The 20,470-nt window shown below is 36.9% G+C and overlaps 1 protein-coding gene across 2 annotated transcripts in view; it reads right to left on the minus strand.

Annotated features, from left to right (window-relative positions):
• The window catches only part of pcdh15b (protocadherin-related 15b), a 239,673-nt gene that overhangs the window by 42,053 nt on the left and 177,150 nt on the right, over positions 1–20,470 (minus strand). For both annotated transcript variants that reach the window (XM_067368857.1, XM_067368859.1), the window contains 2 exons: positions 12,585–12,725; positions 11,181–11,293 (listed from right to left, as the gene is read on the minus strand). In XM_067368857.1, the coding sequence (XP_067224958.1) occupies positions 11,181–11,293; positions 12,585–12,725 (254 nt within the window). The remainder of the gene's footprint in view (positions 1–11,180; positions 11,294–12,584; positions 12,726–20,470) is intronic.

Below are 20,470 nucleotides of genomic sequence, written 5' to 3' on the forward strand. Positions count from 1 at the left end.
TATTAACGAGCTCTGAGAGCCCCCTAGTGGTTGGGAGCATTTCCGTTGTATTGTGGCTTTATTCCGTTGTGTTGTGGCTTGATTCCGTTGTGTTGTGGCTGATTCCGTTGTGTTGTGGCTTTATTTCGTTGTGTTGTGGCTTGTTTCCGTTGTGTTGTGGCTTTATTCCGTTGTGTTGTGGCTTCATTTCATCGTGTTGTGGCTTGTTTCCGTTGTGTTGTGGCTTTATTCCGTTGTGTTGTGGCTTGATTTCATTGTGTTGTGAACTTATGTTTGGTTTTTTAATTTCGTTGTGTTGTGCACTACTGGGCCACCGTAGATTTGAGATGAAACTGATTTAAAATCATACCTTTTTTATCTTATTTGTTATCTTATAAACCATTACAATGTACAAAAGAACCAATTGTAATACAATTGTAAAACAATAAATACACAATTGAGACGATGAATGCAGGTATTGACTCCGAATTTGCCTCTGAATAGCGCTGGCTCCGTGGGTGTGGCCGCATTAGCGGATAAACACAGAATGTTTGTTTTCGATTTGACTTACACAATTTAAAACCTTACATTTCAACGTTTTTTTAGACATAAGTCTAATTTTTTTTGTGATTAGTATTCACTAAGTTACAGTTCATTTTCTGAGAACTATCAGATTGGACTTCCTTCAGAGGGAGACGAGAGATCATGCATCATGTTAGCTTTCTTTATTTTACAAAAAGCACAACATTTTGTTTTTACTCTGAGTGTACACAAATAAAAGAAGATATTCCACAGATTAAAATGGTGTATAACTCTTAATTGTATGTGCAACATTGACGGAGTATTTTGAGTCTCTTTCACACTGGTAAGAAAAAAACCGCGGTGGTATCGCCGGCGATACCCTCAGACCTCAGAGTGTTAACCTGCCTAGCTGAAGACTTTACTGTAGCTATACCCATTAATAGACACAATATTTCCTTGAAAATAAATCCCAGCACAATAACCATAAATGAAATGACCCTTCACAATAGATAATGCTTTACAATGTACTCTGTTAGAGAGCTACATATGACACTTTTCTGTTAATTGAAATACCTTACTCACCTGTTGAGTAATACAAACACTATCTTCAAGCCGCTTTTAAAAGAGTTCAAATCCCTCAGTACTTATTAGTTTCTGAAAAACAAAGCCAATGTTGATTCTTGTTTTATTACAAGCTCTGATACATTCTCTTTTTGAGAGCAGAAGCTCCTCAGTTTGCCTTTTTTTTTTTTTTTTTTAACAGGTGATTCCCTGGAGGTTCCAAATTTAGCTGTTTCATGTCAACTTTTTCTCGATAGTTTTAACAACTAACCTATGCCAATCCCACATGCATCAAAGTAGCCGGAGCACCTTATATCTAGTTACAGATATGACAAGACACACACGTACGAGTGACGTAAGTACGCAATTTTGTGTGAAAAGCATTCCACTGGGTCTTAAATATAAACATTTATAACAGGCTTCCCATATTAAATCAGTGTAAGACAAAAACACATTTTAGAAGAAGGATTGATGGTGTACTGATTCATTATTTAAATTTTGTTAAATAATGTAATTTTGATCAAGTGTAGTACACCTACATTTTGCACCTTTAAACTAATAAACAATATAGAAGATGATTACAAAGGCACATCTTTAAAAAAAAAACAAAAAAAAAACAAAACATAAATTATTTAATAAACACTACAATATACCATTAAAAAAGTCTATTTTGATTTCATGGTAAATGTTAGATTTATTTTTGTAATGAACATTTCTTCTCACATTTGAGCACGTCTGAAAACCTGATGACTAAAGTTCTACAGATATTAATAATTTCATCAAAAGCTCTCGCACAATTAAAGAGCTAGTTCACCCAAAAGTGAAAATGATCCCATAAATTACCCTCAAGCCATCCTAGGTGTATATGACTTTCTTCTTTCATTCAAACACAATCTGAGTGATATTAAATAAAATATATATATATATGCTGACTCTTCCAAGCTTTATAATGGGAGTGAATAATAACTAAGATTTTGAAGCCCAAAAAAGCACATCCATTATAAAAAAATAATCCATACAACTCCAGGGGGTTAATAAAGGCCTTCCGAAGTAAAGTGATGCATTTTTGTAAGACAAATATACATATTTGTAACTTTACTTAGGATGGCTTGAGGGCAAGTAATTATGGGATAATTATTGGGTGAACTAACCCTTTAATGACGTCTGACTACTCGGACAACAATTCTTTTTAATAGATTTGAAAAGAAAACAATAGTAGTGCATCATCCAGGTAACAAACCACAATATTAAAAAACAAGCACTGAACAGGATTTTTATAAATTCAGCAATAATTTTATCTTGTGGACAATACAATATGTAAATATGTATGTGGAATAACTTATGCAGGGAGGTAATTGATGACATGAAAATTGAAAACATGCAATATTTTTATTCTTATTTGTTAAAATGATTAACATTTAGCAAACAAGCTATAAAAGCAATGGAAACCTTTGTTTGGTTGTTAGCCAGCATTAGCTAGCAATGCCTGATAGAAAAGCAGCCAGGATTCACCAATGGAAATATTGTATCAAAGCTCCCAAACATTGAAATGAATGTTTTTGGATGATGATAGATAATCCAACACAAAAACAACCAGAACTTACCAAATGAACTGTAATTTTTCACAGTCCTAAATAACCTGTTTGTATATGTGTATGCTAACTACATCATAATGATACATCATCACACAACCAGAATCTAAATACATCTCAGTTACATTCATTATCAAGTCTAATGCCAGTATGCCAGTGTGGCAGTCTGAAACCGACAGCAGCAGCTGAGCTTTACATGTTAATAAGGAGCGCTGTGCTAATGGTGTGGTTGTTTGTCTGACCCTGAGCTGGTGGGACGGCACAAAGGGACCACCAGTGTCTGCATACTAATCCTGCAGGTGCAGTAGAGACGGGGACTCCTGCGCAGGCCAAGTGCTTCTATTACCTCCGCAAGACTGGAGGTGGAGACGACAGGGCATCAGAAAAGAGCTCCACATGTGGCTAATTGGAGTCCCGACGCAGCAATTCATGGCAGATTACATTCAGCAATGCGACGTTTCAGCTCAGATGAAAGAGACACACTGTACAACGGCCTGACAGTGTAACAGCACTTCAGATCAAAGGATGCAATCATCAGCCGGCACTCCAAACTAAACTAGTCTCAAAACTTGCCGTGATGATGCACTCTCCACCTGCGAGCCAAATGCTTTTAGGTATTGTTCGTAAATCTTCAAAAGACAAAAAAGAAGATACTTCAAGAAGAATCTCAAAGTCATGAGTTTCTGTCAAGAGAGGTACTCTAGAGCTGTCCACATGACTTTACCCACAAAAACTAATCATGCTTCGGTTCAGCAGCAGCTCAAGTGCTGCTCGTTCACTGCCAAATGAAGCTGCGTAAAGAGGATCCCAATCCGCACTCCAGAATCGGAGGTGATGGAGGGAGAACCGCAGCCATATGATCGACGGTCTCATCGCATATCTAGTGTATTATTGTCATATAGAAAAAAACACACTAGGACACCCGACCCTTTGCAGAGGCCAAATAAATTCTGCATTTATAAATGCATTTACATTGGAATCGCTTTTGTGGGAACGATTTATCACGTACTTGAAAAGTGAACATTGATTCTACTGCACAGCAGGCAGAAATGTGTCAAAGTTTGTAGAGCACCAGATTCAAGTTTTTATATGGCACAAAACTCCAGAAAGCTGAGCAGTAATAGGCAAAATAATGAATGTTCACCCAAAAATGAAAATTCTGTCATTATTTAATCACTCTGATGTTTTTTTTTTTTTTTTTATCTTCGAAACACAGTTGAATATATTTTTATTGCAATCTTGAGAGATTTCTGTCCCTCCAATACTCTAATGGTTAAAAACTAGGACTGGGTATCAAAACAGATGTCCTGATTTGATTAGATTCCGATTCACAAGGTCTTGATTTGATTAGATTCTTGATTTTCGATTAGATTCAATGAATTCAACTATTCAATTTTTCACAAAAGTAATAAATTAATAAAATAGTTATTGTTTTTGTTGTTTTGGACATATGTATCCTTGTATTGTAATAAATAAGGTTAGACATAAATTCTCGATTCCAGTTTTGATACCATAGCTAAAACTACTATCTAACTAAAAAAAGAACAAATAATCAAACTACAAGCAATAGCACAAATAAATAAATACAATAGACAAAGATACAAATGAAATAATTAGTGCTTTTAAACAGTCCCTCCAGAAAAACGCGGATTTTTTTTGTGATTGTTGCGGGCAAAAATCCTTGATTATGTGGCACATTTTCTTAAAAAATGCAATGGAATATGCGGGATATTTTTGCAATTTTATGCGATGAAATTGCGGGAACTTGCAAAAACTACGGTTTGATGAAAAAGAGAGAAAAAAAGGTGATTTCCCCAACACCCTGTTTTCACTAGGCTACTACTACCTTAATGTAAAGAGTCATTTCTTATTACTTCCTATGATAAGCAAGCATACTAAATCACAGAATATTTAAGTTCTCAATCTGTTTTATTTCAGACCTTAATTAACACATGGCTCAAACTTCTGTCTGTGGTCCAACACGCAGTTGCACGGAGTGCAAAATAATTTGCCCCCACTGTCATGTAACAAACCGGGAAAATGATTTGCGTGCTTCATCATGGTTTCACCCTGGTTTCACCGTGGGGTTTGCAGATGATGTTCACGTCGCGTAATTACGTCACTTCATAAGGTTCCCATGGCAATAGGGGGAAATAATGGCGCTTTACTTGTGTGAAGAAAATGCAACATTTTTCAACTTTCTGCTAAGATATATGTGACTTTTTTGCAACGAAAACACAGGAATTCATGAAATCATGAATTCATTATGAAATCATGCCAGCCCTGCATATTTTGCTTGCTGAAATTGGCAATTTATGCGGCGAAAGTGCGGCGCATTTGTAAAAATGCGACCCCCGCATAAATATGCGGACTTTGATTTTGCAATGAAATCATTCTCTCTCTCTCTCTATATATATATATAACACTTAATTTTAGCATTTATTCTCCCTTTCATCTGCTTGGACATTCCTATATGGGTGTGGCGTGATGTTAAAACTAAGAATGGGAACATAAAAGAGTATTGCAGATTGACCTAAATTACCCCTACAATAAACTTTCACGCATGTATGGTTCCCGTGGGGGAATCCTTGAGCCCAGAACCTAAAGCAGGACACATAACATCTAATTTAAACATTTGCAAACTAACCTGTAATTATCTATAGCCATTCTACACCACTACACAGTACATGCTAATTAAACTCATTCTTGCAGACCCTTGGGCTTGAAGGGTGGTTTCATGATGTCCTCTTTACATAACTACTAATAATTTCCAATTTCAGTGCTGAACCAACCTGTGCTCTTCTACCATACATGTCCATGTCACTCGATGTCAAACACAGCTCCTATCATATTAGAAACTATTAGCTACAGGTAGATGATTGACAGACAATTTATTACGGTTTCAGGTTTATTTTGAGTAGCTCTGGTGTGACATCACTGTAAGATTTATTCAATAGGTTACTTGTCTTAAAGACAATGTGAAATGCTTCCCACACCAGATTTTACTTGATGTAAAGCAAAACAGGACAATCAGTAAGAAAAAAAAAAGAAAAGAAAAGACTTTTATAAAAGACTGAATTTTATCCATCAGAATTACATTCCAAAATGCATTACAGCATTACATTCCAAAATGGAGCTAAATGGTTGGTGGAAAAAATGACTTAATGAAAATGAAAAAAGGTGGAACAGGTGCTTTACCAAAAGTTTGGGAGGTGGTCTTAAATATTTTTGAAAGATGTCTTTTATGCTTGCCAAGGCTGCATTTATTTGAAAAATACAGAAAAAAACTGTAATATTTTGAAATATTATTACAATTTACAATAGTTGTTTTCTATTTAAAAAAAAAAAAAAAAATTGGAATGTAATTTATTCCTGTGATGCAACACTGAATTTTCAGCATCATTACTCCAGTCTTCAGTGTCACATGATCCTTAAGAAATCATTCTAATATGCTGATTTGCTACCCAAAAAACATTTCTTAACAATGTTGATAAAAAGTTGTCCTGCCTAATATTTTTGTGGAAACTGTATTTAAAAAAAGAAAAAAATCAGGATTCTTTTTTCAAGTTTAAAATAATAGCTTAATCTGAACAACATTTTGTTACATTATAATGTCTTTACTGTCACTTTTGATCAATTTAACATGCACTAATAAAACATGAACAGAAACTTTAATTAAGAAAGTAAATAAAAAGTAAAATGCCAGCGTGGCTGAAACAATGCTAGTTTTTGGCATGAGTTTAGCATGTCAATGCAGATAATTTAAGTTTGTTTCAAGCTTTTTTTCTACTGCATGACTGAAGTGGAAGCTGAATTGATAAAACATTCACAAAAAGGAAAGAATAAAAATGAGACAGTGATGGGTGTGATCGTCAGAATGAAAAACAGAAGTGGCAGGATGCTCTGTGGGTGATTTAGAAGAGTCACAGGGATTCATTAAGCATTTTTATGAGATATGCCATGCGAAAATGCACAGGCTGCACATTTTAGTTGGCAAACATCACAAAAACTCTACTGCTGCTAACAAAATATGCTTTGTTGTTTGTCTAATTACTGTAGCCTTTTATCCCATTATGTCACTCTTATTTAGCCAACATCAAATATGCTTTGTTTTTGTTTTTTTCTTGCACTGAAGCGTTTTTTTTTTTTTTTTTGAGTGCCATCATTGAGTGCCTTGCATATAAATAAATAAATAAATAAAAGGACCAAATAAAACAATACAGTGAAACTGACAGACTAGATGTTTATTTTTGCATTTTCTAAAGCACTTGCTGTCTGATGGTGAAAAATCCATCTGGTATAGTTTCCAGTGTGTTGCTAGGCAGCTGTTAAAGTGTTTTGCTTTGGGTGATTGCACCATGCTGAGATGACCAGCTATAAGGTGGTTTGCTGGTCTTAGCTGATTTAAAATGGTTTATATGGTATCACCGCCTGGTTAAAAGCTGTTTTTTTTCTAACCTGGACAAGCTAATGTGGAGCTGTTTGACCAGCCATTCTCCCAGCATGACCCAAACCCCTGTAAAAGGTAGCTTTCTTGTAACTCAAATGGAATAGCATGGCGCTAACAATGCCAAGGTCGTGGGTTTGATTCCCAGGGAATACAATGAATTAAAAACAATGTATACCTTTAATGCCTTGAATAAGTCACTTTGGATAAATGCAGATGGATAATAGCAAATGCATAAATGCAACGCAGGCTCATTGCAAAAATGCGACACTTTGAAATTACACTTTGGAGTGAAATGTCCAGTAAGTGGCACTAAAATGGTGTTCAGTTTTATCCAGAGCAGATGAATGTTAATCTGGAAACGTTTTATTATGCTTGTTGTAGGTATCACAGCAGTTTGGAGTGAGTGGAGATGTGTGGCGCTAAAAGGCTCATGCTCTGTGGCGTTTTGAAAAAAAGTACCACTAACACTAAACCTAACCTAGTGTTAACAAAATAAAACGTGATAAAAACACTGAAGCAACCATGCCATTTTACCTGCTTTACAAGTGTTTGAGCTTGTCGCATGATCTGCATCGCAAGTGCAATGCTGTACCAGAAGAGCAAGCTTAGTACAAACCCGATTCCAAAAAAGTTGGGACACTGTACAAATTGTGAATAAAAAAGGAATGCAATAATTTACAAATCCCATAAACGTATATTTTATTCACAATAGAATATAAATAACATATCAAATGTTGAAAGTGAGACATTTTGAAATGTCATGCCAAATATTGCCTCATTTTGGATTTCATGAGAGCTACACATTCCAAAAAAGTTGGGACAAATGTACATATGTTAAATGTACATATAAGGAACAGCCAGAGGACCAATTTGCAACATATTATGTCAATTGGCAACATGATTGGGTATAAAAAGAGCCTCTCAGAATGGCAGTGTCTCTCAGAAGTCAAGATGGGCAGAGGATCACCAATTCCCCCAATGCTGTGGCGAAAAATAGTGGAGCAATATCAGAAAGGAGTTTCTCAGAGAAAAATTGCATCATCATCTACAGTGTATAATATCATCCAAAGATTCAGAGAATCTGGAACAATCTCTGTACGTAAGGGCCAAGGCCGGAAAACCATATGGATGCCTGTGATCTTCGGGCCCTTAGGCGGCACTGCATCACATACAGGAATGCTACTGTAATGGAAATCACAACATGGACTCAAGAACACCGTGCCATTCGCCGTTGCCGGCTAAATCTCTATAGGTCAAAAAAGAAGCCATACCTAAACATGATCCAGAAGCGCAGGCGTTTTCTCTGGGCCAAGGCTCATTTAAAAAGGACTGTTGCAAAGTGGAAAACTGTTCTGTGGTCAGACAAATCAAAATTTGAAGTTCTTTATGGAAAACTGGGACGTCATGTCATCCAGACTAAAGAGGACAACGACAACCTAAGTTGTTATCAGTGCTCAGTTCAGAAGCCTGCATCTCTGATGGTATGGGGTTGCATGAGTGCGTGTGCCATAGGCAGCTTACACATCTGGAAAGGCACCATCAATGCTGAAAGGTATATCCAAGTTCTAGAACAACATATGCTCCCATCCAGACGTTGTCTCTTTCAGGGAAGACCTTGCATTTTCCAACATGACAATGCCAGACCACAAACTGCATCAATTACAACATCATGGCTGCGTAGAAGAAGGATCCAGGTACTGAAATGGCCAGCCTGCAGTCCAGATCTTTCACCCATAGAAAACATTTGGCGCATCATAAAGGGGAAGATGCGACAAAGAAGACCTAAGACAGTTGAGCAACTAGAAGCCTGTATTAGACAAGAATGGGACAACATTCCTATTCCTAAACTTGAGCAACTTGTCTCCTCAGTCCCCAGACAAAAAGAAGAGGGGATGCCACACAGTGGTAAACATGGCCGTGTCCCAACATTTTTGAGATGTGTTGATGCCATGAAATTTAAAATCAACTTATTTTTACCTCAAAATGATACATTTTCTCAGTTTAAACATATGATATGTCATCTATGTTGTATTCTGAATAAAATATCGAAATTTGAAACTTCCACATCATTGCATTCTGTTTTTATTCACAATTTGTACAGTGTCCCAACTTTTTTGGAATTGGGTTTGTACATTAGAAAAAAACAAACATATGGAATTTATGTGATCAAATATCAAAATGTGTCAGTTTACAAATCATGCATAATTGCAAACGTGTTTTTAGATCATTACATAGTATTGTGCAAGCAACCAGGCAAAAATAAGTCTTTATTAATTGATAATCATAATCTTAATCATAATTTGTATGAAAAGGAAAAAAAGGTTTATTTACTTCCACTAGTGTTTATTTCAGTTGGAAACTGCAGTGAATTGTAGGTACAGTTTGGAGTTTTGCAGAAATGTAGGCAGAGGCACATTTTTCCAATGAGCCTAGGTTGCAAATGCAAATGCATACATATAAATGTAAAACAATCAAACTAGTCCAGCCTACGTGTTGCAAAACAGATTGGTGGCCAAGTAAACTGCTTTAGTTTGGTTTTAAGCAGGAATGCCTAAGTCTACTGCATTTTCCCCTAATTTAAAGTAAAAAAATAAATAATAATAATAAAAAAAAAAATAAAAAAAAGGGATCGAAAACTAATTTCTTGCCCTTTAGGCAATGAACAAAATGCGTCTTTTCAACAAGTAGGATGATTTGACGTATTATTTGTATCATATTAGCAATAGAAATAGTGATGCTTGCCTTAGTAAGCAATTTCTCACACAGCTGAATGTAAATTACTTGAAGACTGTACTGTGAGCAGGTAATTATGGAGCTGGGTTTATCTCTAGTCCACCTCTAGATGATCCCCCAGAGCAGTTTCCTGAACCGGCAAAGCCAGGCAGATCAGACAAACTCTATCCTGCTCACCACACAGGGGCAACAGACACCTGGCTAATGTGTCCAGTGGCAGAAATCAAGCGCTGGCAGAGGGCTGCATTTGAAAGCTATTGTTATTCTCACTGTGCTGCAGAGCTACTATCAACTATGACCTTTCTGCAGCTCTGTAGGACACAACATTAATTCAGACCTTCGGCCAAGTCTTTTCATTTCCATGTTTCTGTCTCTGTAGCCCTGATTAATCAATGGATAAGGATGTTATCAAGGCTATTTTAACCCCATTGGTCATCAAAGCCTGCGTACAACTACCACTTCACTATAAAACTGTTAATAAAATCCTAAATAATACATTTTTTGATCACAGATCTATCTGCATAGATAATGCTGTCTTCTGAATGTACAGATGAATATGTTGTGTGATAAAATGAGCAAAATAAGCTTCGATATTTTTAGCTTTAAATCAATTTAGACAAGCCAGTGTGAGTGTTCTTTGCCCCGGAACCGTGTGAATTGAACTGATTACCCCATGTGTCAAATATATTAAATATGTAATTTAATAAAGCAGCCATAATGCATTCGAATGGAGTGCAAATGCCCTTTGAGGAAACAACAGTGCATATAAAACATTACATTACACCTTTGCAGCACACTTTACCTTGCAGCTATTATACATATTCATAAAGTCTATGATTAAATCTATGCTGACGGTTTTATACTGAATAAAGCTACCTAAAACTGGTTCTTTTCATAGTGCTTAGACCCCATTTGCTTTCAAAATACACGTTTCTGGTCTTATTGTGCAAGATCTACAATTTGATGCTAATCCATATATGAAAAATGCTTGTTTGTTCATAAGCTTCATAATCAAAACAGGATCAATTTTGAACTCGCTCCACCTCTGAAACTCAGATTTTTGGCTTAAGACCATAGAATTACAATTGTTTGATATCAAGTCATCAAGTCAAATCAAGTCAAAACAAATGCTGTGCCTATAAAAACAAGCATATACTTTTAAAACACATACCTAGGTTATATAAAAATTTGTGTATATATCAGCTTTCAAACACACAACCGTTATATAACTGTTATAAAACAGTTTGTTCCTGTCCTTGATTCTGATTGGTCTATAGCTGTGTTTTTTCATGATTAAAAACACGGCTATAACCGCTTCACCAAACGTTCAAGCGTTTGCTTACCTGTACTCCTCCTGTGTGAACACAGGAATAATGGATGGCTGCAGGACAGTGATCTCCACCAGAGTCTTATTGAACTTCATCGGCTCCCCGTCATCATAGGCAATAATCGCCAACTGTTTGGAAACAAGAGAAAATCAATTTTAAGATAAAACAAGAACTTGGAATCAACATTGGGAAATATAATTATTCAAAGTCAAAAAGATGTTTGTATTAATGTCTCAACACAGGGCAAAACTAATTTCTGAGTAAATATATAATATAATATAATATAATATAATATAATATAATATAATATAATATAATATAATATAATATAATATAATATAATATAATATAATATAATATAATATAATATAATATAATATAATACATATTTTTGTCATTAAACAAAATTGCATTAAAATAAGACTTTTAAGATTATTGTTCTTTTTCTGTTTGCAGATCTTGTTTAAGATTAGATTAGACATTTACATGGCAACACAAGTCTAGTGGTGTAAATTATTTGAGTAAATGTAATTAGTTACTGTATGTAAGTGTCTTTTAGGCTACTCTGTACTTTGACTAAGTGTCAAAGACATTAGCAACTTTTACTCTCTACTTGACTGCATTTATTTACTCCAATATATTTGTAATGATTGAGTTAGTGACCTACAAATTGATTAAGGGACCTATCAGCCTGTGCCATCTAGAATTTCATGCCAGAACTTTGTATTGATGTATTCACCTGTGTTGGCGTAGGTTTATAAATGATTTACCTTACAAATGTGATGAAATGACACTCATTACATTCCCAGATGAAAGTTATAAGCAACCCAAACTTACAGCATATGCAGAGGTGGAGTCTGAGGCGTGATCCAAATGATAACAGCTCATGTAGAGCAGCGTGTACTGTGAACAGAGCTACTCTGAGCAGCACGTAACCTACATGCATGTAAATTATTAAAGCGCATATTAAACCGCCATGGCATTTTTTATTTTTTTTTATTTACTTGGATCATAGCCTTTGTGAATTCATATTTGTACTATGCTATAATATGTTATAATATGCTATAAAAAGTTTTAAATGTTTTCAATACATCATGCAGTCTAATAATGCGTTTCATGGATTCTCGCCCATGGAATGTGCCACTTCTGGTTATTTGGAACCGTGACATCCCTACATCTGATAAGACAAGAACATTGTGTTTTTTATGCATGTCCAAAAAAGCTTAAAACCTGAATTTGAACCATTATTGTGAGTGTTTCTAAACTCGCCATTGAGTTTTGCTCAGACAGCATCAGGCAGTGCAGCAGTTTCATCTAAATCAATCTGTGGGACGCATAAAAATGATTGACGGGTCAGTTATGGCCTGCAGGTTGCTAGTTGACAAGCCATGTATTAAGAAAAGATTGTTGTGCACTTACACTGAATTTAGTGTTGGGCTCCTCATTCAGATTGACCCTAGTGAGAACACTGCCTGAGTTCTCCTCCACGTCGAAGATACTAGTGCTGTAAGGAAACTGCTCCAAATCCACTTTATAGTGAACTCGACTGGCCGCTGTACCCTGAAAGATAAATAAATAATAAATAAATAAATACAATTTATTTTTATTAAATAAATTTAATAAAAATACATTTATTTTATTAAAATAAATTTACACACACACACACACATTTTTTTTTTCCTCCATTTTTGTCATGTGATGAGTTTGGGTTCCTTGCTTAGTTGGGGACACTTGATATTCAACAATGTTTTGGTCTGCCTGCATTGACACCATTGTATGCGAACTGAACTGAACTATGACATCACTGTTTTCTTCAGGGCTGCTGTATTGATAAATTAACTAAAATAATAACTAATGATTTTTACAATGGAAATGAATCAACACCGAACTTAAGCTGGACAATGACACTATTTTTTTCTAGAGCTGCTGTGCAGCCAAATTATTTTCACTGTAAAGCTGCTTTGACACAATCTGCATTGTAAAAAGTGCTATATAAATAAAGGTGACTTGATTTGACATGACATGGCATCAAGGGTCAGATTACTAAACAGGACAAATTAGCCTGAGAGCATAATTCCATAAAGTGCAAATGCGATTGGAAAGTTCTGCATGTGATCAAATTAATTAATTTGCAAGATATTCACAGTAAAATATCCAAAAACCACTAGGCTAGTGTTATATATTTTGTCCAGCTGATTACTAAAAATATCTCTAATGTTTTCAACTACTTGTAAATCATGAGAAAATACCCATTCTAAACAGTGACACGGGGCAGTGCAGTCGCCTGTCAATGACGTCAGTTACCTTTGTTACCGCCTTTACTGATGTAGAAACCACATGAAAATGTCATGGACAAATGCGGAAGTAGTGTCTAGCGTCCAGCAAACCACTAGCTTGCTTCAAGCAGTTCCTTATTTACTTCTTGCACGTTTTATGGTGGATTGTGTTACTTATTTATGGAACATAATTACTGTTTACCATCTGCCGCTGGTTCTGTCGACAAGGACAGCTCCCGTAAAAGTAAGCATACGGGCCAACCAAACGACCCAAAAGAGTTTGGGACAAGAGGAGAGAAAGAGCGAGGATCAATATCGGTGTTGCATTTTCTAGATGGAGAGAGCTTCGCGACAAACTCCACCTAGAAAGAGATGCCGATCTTGCTTGTGTTTTACTCGACAGGTGAGCTGTTTTGATTTGTATCTTTACAGAAAACGTATGCCATTATAACGATCAACACGATTAGTATTATGGGGCATACACGCCAAACGCGGGGCATCGCGTCTGTAGACCCGCGCGACGACGCGTCTGATCCATAGTCTAATCGCGTCTTTGCATTGACTTTGTATGTAATCTACTCGCGCAAATCGTTGAACTCGCGTTTGCTATGTATGCCCAATTATTGTGTTTGAATGTACAGGAGTGTATATATTCGTTGAACAAGTGGTAATCGTTTTCATATCATCTGACTAAACAGTAATCAATTAATTTGATAATTTACTGTCAAACTATATTTGCTGTATTGTATTGCAATATGTAATGGTGGCATGTGAAAATTGTCTTTTTCAGACACTTACGAAATCCAGTATTGGATAGATTTTGTTAGTTACTGTAGCAGCTACAGTGTAGTTATCATAATTTTACATCATAACCTCACAATAAAAATTGTGCTGTCAATACATATGATACATATGGTAAAGCGGAAGCAGCGCCGGCGATTGTGGCATAATAAAAGTCAATAAAAGTGTTGCGCAATCGCTCCAGCGGCCTCGTTCAGCTCCCACAACACTCGGTCCTGCTCTGCTTCATACTACAGTAACGTTAATAATCGCATCCATTGACATGTTTTCTTCCCAAGTCCTATTGCACTGTCTGTTGAGGTGGAGACCACATGTCCCAAGATTCCACACTCAAACTTGCCGTCATCAAGCTACGCCTTTGTTTTGAATAGGCCTCTAGCGACCTCTAGCAGATAAAATTATCACATACTGCACCTTTAAAGAACACAGACTAATTTGTGCTGCTCTTGGTAGATTGCGTTGGTCATTATGGAAATGATCCGGCTGCACGTCTGGTTTAATACATGCTTTTTTGGGCAGTAAATAATGGCGCAAATACCAGTAAATTGACTAGCGCAAACCTTAGTAAATCACCTCGCATGATTCATTTAAATACCATCCTACCATAAATTTAGTGAAACTCCTACAAATGCAATAAGGTCAGCCGCAAAAATAACTGTGTCCACGCATGTTTTAGCACCAATTTTTTCACTGCGTGTCTTTAGTCAATCCTGAGAGTAGTTTTTTTTTTTATGCCAAAAGAGGGTTTGCGTTGAAGCAAGCTGTCAGTAAATGTGGCCCCAAGTCTATTAAGTGTAAAGTTGCAGACATGTTTAAATCAAAATCTTTCAAGCAATGGTCAACTTAAATTCTTCTGCTGAGCACTCTTAGCAGGATTCAAATAAATCTGACAGACTCAATTTGTTCACTTTATTCTGTTCTTCTAAAGTCACACCTCCTGCTGTGAGTTTCATAAGTTATGAGTCCATGAGACGATGTGTAGCGTTGGCCCGGGGACAAAAGGGTTTGTAACCCTGCTGAGATGGAGATAATTACGAGGGTGATGCCGGGTGAGAAATGGAGCCTGCGGGTGGGCCTGTCCTCGTGAGAATGTGCTGAAAAACCCATCCATCCACCCACGGGTGGGGACAGCACCACACATAGTGCCAGTCGGGGCATGTGTTTTGGTGTGAAATCAGACTACAAATGATTTTTCAGCTCACTCCTGTGTCTTCAGGGCACATGGAGAGGATTGGGGTCATGGGGCGTTCGAAAGCACGAGGAGTTATGCCACACTGTGTTTTACCGTACATTACATTTCCTCACTGCTTTTTTAAAATCCTGAGGAGTCAGATTAACATCACTCTCATTTCTTCACCACCTTTTTTTTTCTCCAGTCACTTTGCTTTAATATTTGATGTCTTTTTAGTTTGAAGAGACTCTGTAATTACAGATATGAGTGCATCGTGCCCAGAAAGAGTCAGAGCATTTCTTTTTTCATAAGGTATTAAGGAAGGCGTGGCAAAGATAACGCCCAGGTTTAATTCTGATTTATTTCTGTGTGGGTGAGGATGGCTAATGAATAAAACACACTGATGGGCATGAGAAGACGTCCGATGCCAGTATGAAGTACCATCTGACAGATGCTCAGAGAATAGGGAAAAGGAGAGAGCTGCCAGAACCACATTGATAGACAGCAAAACAAACCCGGTCACCAGCGGGCCGAAGAGATGTCATAAATAAGAGCTGCTGTTTGCGATAAACAAAATCATTATGTGTGAGTACAAAATAACCCTTGAAAACGATGTTGCTTAGTGTTTTTTTTTTTTTTTTTTAATCCATGTATTCAATTTGCCAAGAGAATTTGCAAAAGGCCATCATCAAGACTGAAGTAATTTATGGGTAATGCATTGCTTTGGATGTGGTCAGGGTGATGATTTCTGTCTGAATATCTGCAAAAGAATATTATCCATGTTTTAACAGGCTGGGAAGTAATATGTTGTCAAATTAGCTTTAAAACATTTGCTCATTCAAATCAAATCACCATGTAAAATATTGATAGTGCTATTGTTAATTGCTTAATGTGCAAGAGGATAACAAAGTGCTTCACATGAGGTCAAATATGCCAAATTAGAATTTAATTATTTAACTTACGGAGTTCCTCAAATGCAATCTGAATTTTTTGAGGAAACAAAATTATGGTTAGATTATGGATAGGGCCAGAACTATAGGGTCTCAGATTGGCCAGAGGATGCATGGCCTCAGGATGCATGGCCTGAGACTGTCAACAAAAACCAAACCAGTGCCTTTGGCTCATAAAATGCAAGCTAGCCATTAGAGTCCCTCAGGCGCCTAAGAATATATCGTGCAAGCTGACCAACAGGGCTCTAAGGCCCTAGGGCCCTTCTGTCTTTACAGCATAAGCTGACCACTAGGGCTCCAGGGACTCTAAATGTATACAGTGCAAGCAGTCCACTTAGGCTCCTGAGCCTCTCAGAATATTCACTGTGAGTTGACCAATAGGGCTCTAGGGCCCCTGGGCTTCTTCTGTCTTTACAGCGTGAGCTGAGTGCTATAGGACTCCAGGGCCTCTGGGCCACTCAGTGTATACAGTGTGAGTTGACCACTAGGGCTTCAGGGCCCCTCAGCCCCTCAGTGCATACAATATAAGATGAACCCTAAGGCTCCTGGCACCCTGGGCCCTTCTGTGTATACATTTCGAGTTGACCAATAAGGCTCCTGATCCCTTGAGAATATACAGATTGAGCTGACCAATAGGACTCTAGGGCACCTGGGCCTTTTTGCCTTTACAGCGCGAGCTGGTCACTAGGGCTCCAGGGCATCTCAGTGCATAGAGAGTGAGCTGACCACTATGGCTCCTGTTGCCCTTGGTCCTTTTGTGTACAGAGTTTGAGTTGACCGCTATGGTCCTTGGACTCCTTGGAATATACAGTGTGAGCTAACCAATGGGTCTTTAGGGCCATGGACCCCCTCAACCTATTCAGCATAAGCTGTCCACTGTGGCTCTATGGCCCCTGAGCGTAAACAGTGTGAGCTGACCATTACAGTCCTTGGAACCTTTGGTGTTTACAGTGTGAACGTATCACTAGAATATACATTTTCATTGATTCTTCCCTGGGCCCTTCTGTGCACTGTGAGTTGAACTCTAGGACTAACTATTATTTTTAGTTCTTTAATATAAGTCTGCAAAAAATAGGGCTGACCGATATATCGCATGTGATTGTCACACGCATTTCGTCAGTAAAGCAGGTTCACTGATTACCGCTAAATCGCCATCACCTGCTTTCAAATTGAGCGACATTTATTAGACAGAACCGGCTTTACTGACGAAATGCATGTGACAATCGCATGCAATGTATCGGTCAGCCCTAGCAAAAAAAATAAATTTGTTCAGCCAAATCGCTTGTCGCTTGTGCTCACAGGCCTCTTGGGACCATGATGCGTCCCTGACAAATGCCAATCACTTGGAAATGAGAGTGCTCTTTCAAGCTAGTCTGCAGTCTCAGAGAGGTGCTGAGATGGCATATGTTTTGCAAAACATGGCAAATGTGAGAAATAGACTAACTCAATCCCCATCTGCTACAGAAGACCTCAGGGACAAGGGGCACACAAATTTACCTGCATCTAGACCGAGAGCACCAACACTGGTACAAATGCAGACTCACAGTACCACAACAGTGACAACAACACATAAAGAACATCCTATAAGGAGGCACAATCCACTGAGGAGTACATATACCCCGAGGCTCACGAGAGGGCTCGCAATTAAAATGGTCCACAACAACACGTGTCTATCTGTTGAGCAAATCGGTCATATTAATGGGGAAATGTCTTTCACTCTTGGATGCATTGCTTCATACCACTTCAGTGAATGATTACCACACAAGCTGTTTATAGGATTTTGTTAATTGCGCATCACATCGAAAACATTATTAGGCAAGATGGTAAATTAGAATAGTAATTGAACTCTTGATACTGAAAGCCCAGTAGACTGTGATTATCCTGCTCTCATTAAGAAATGCTACTTTCTAATGATACCAACATTTCTGTATGCATAACGAGTAATCACAAGTAGTCTAAGCCTCAAATTACAGGGGAAAAAAAAACAACAAAAAAAACCAAACAATTTAAAGAGGGGAAAAATGACACTTTCTGATACAAAGTCTTAGAAACTTTTTGATCGGGTATTTATTTTGCTGCACTAATCTGATCCAGCATCAGTTTGACTGTACATTAAAAATAAACAATTCCCTCACTTTCTTTTTTCCATGACTTTTCAATAAATTTTCCATTAGTTTGTGATGAGGATTAAAAATCCCTAAAAAGTCAAGAAATTTTAAGTCAAGAAATGAAGAGTTCCATTGCAAAAACCTCTAAGTCCATCTGACATGTTTTCTTTTAAATTAGCATTTTATTTATTTATTTTTTAATTTTTTTACTATTTAAGACTATGTTTAGGTTCAGTAATTTCACTTTAAGGTTATTATTCAGTTATTGAAATGCCTTATTTTCAAAAATGGCAAAAGTCAACACAAAAGTCCACCTCTATGGACAACAAGACATTAAAATGTCTGTTTCTTTCAGTTTTACAGCAGCACTAGGAACGCTTGCTACTCATGGAATCCTGTCATTGCCACTGTAACGATGGACAAAACATGATTAAAAACTCGCAGTTCGGCAATTGAAAGCCAGCTCATACCCACACTGTCATTCATCTTGAAATCATATGAATCTATGAATCTTCCGATTGGTTCTTCTGTGGACTTACTCGCTTTTGCAGACAATAAACCAGTATTTCTGAAAGGGCTAATGCTGGGATTTAGCGGATTTGAAGCAAAAGTATTTAATGAATGCATACTATGTATGGAGAGCATTCACTCAGTATCATTATCTGGTTATGAGGTGGTGTTTAGCGGCTTTTGCATCTAAACTCTTCAAATATTTAAGAATTAAAAATGAACTACAATTTTTTTTTTTTTTTTTACAGATTTTATTTCCATCACTTTTCCTGGCCTAGAAAACACATTTATGAAATTCCATGATATTTACAGGTTTTCCAGAACAATAAAAAACCCTGTAAATAACAACTCAAAAGTCAAAATTAACCCTGATTCAGCATGTGACAGACAAGGTGATAATAAGAGCACAGCACCGAAATATGAATGATGTTATGAAGTTTCAGACTCTAAAAATGTCTAAAATGCATTGCAAGTGTAAAACGATTTAAAACCAAGCCCCTTACTCCTTAGTAGTGCTTTCCTGCCAAAATTGACCCATTGAAATGTCATTTATGGCAGGAACTGAGAGGTTGTGTAGCATCTAGACTCTGACTCATGCTAAAAAATAACTGCCATTCAACAACCATGATTTGTAACAAAATGCTCCCGCTCCTATGAATGATAGCAGCTTTCTGCATGATCAGATCCAGTGAAGAAGATAAGTATCCCTCAGTTTCAAAGACAGATAAACGGTGTCGCTTACACAAATTTACCTTGCTCCTATGAATGCAATGAGCTGACATTTCATACTGTGGCATTTATCAGAACGCTGACTAATAAAGTCCTTGTGTATCGCTCAACTTGATGTCGGAGTCAGAAATTCAATTTAGGTTTAGCGTCACGACAGATGTATGCTTAAATAATTATTTGTTCAAATCACTCATGTAGTCCCAGTGTTAAGTAGCTAACCACAAGCAGCGATGCTACTAACCTAACTCCATTTTTCAGTAGTGTGACAGCAGCTTAGGGTGACAAAATGCAACATCTGTGTTTTAATGTTACATTATACGGCATCAATTCAGAGCTGCATTTCACATGCTGCTGTTGAGCAAGCAGAGGCATATAAGAGAAATTTCATTGCCAAAAAAAATCATTTTGTGTATCGATTCATTTGGATTAGTGTTAATTTCATAAATTAAATCAATCACATTAAATTGTTCGTTGACAACCTTTTTTTCCCATAACCAAGACACAACGATGACGAGACGACACCGTCATTAAGCGATAACTGTGACTATAACAACATACTATTGGCAAAAAGACAAGACTAAAATGTAATAATAATAATAAAAAAAAATATATAAAAAAAATAAAATCAAAATCTCTCTGCTTTTTTTGAAGGGAAAAAAAAAAAGATACAAAATATTACAGACTCTTTTTAACAAGCCACCACGAACTTTCAAGTTTATGGTTGCTAGATGTCAAGATTTTAAATCCCACACATTTTCTC

This window comes from Chanodichthys erythropterus, chromosome 19 (genome assembly GCF_024489055.1).
Source record: "Chanodichthys erythropterus isolate Z2021 chromosome 19, ASM2448905v1, whole genome shotgun sequence".
In the NCBI taxonomy this organism is placed as follows: Eukaryota; Metazoa; Chordata; class Actinopteri; order Cypriniformes; family Xenocyprididae; genus Chanodichthys; species Chanodichthys erythropterus.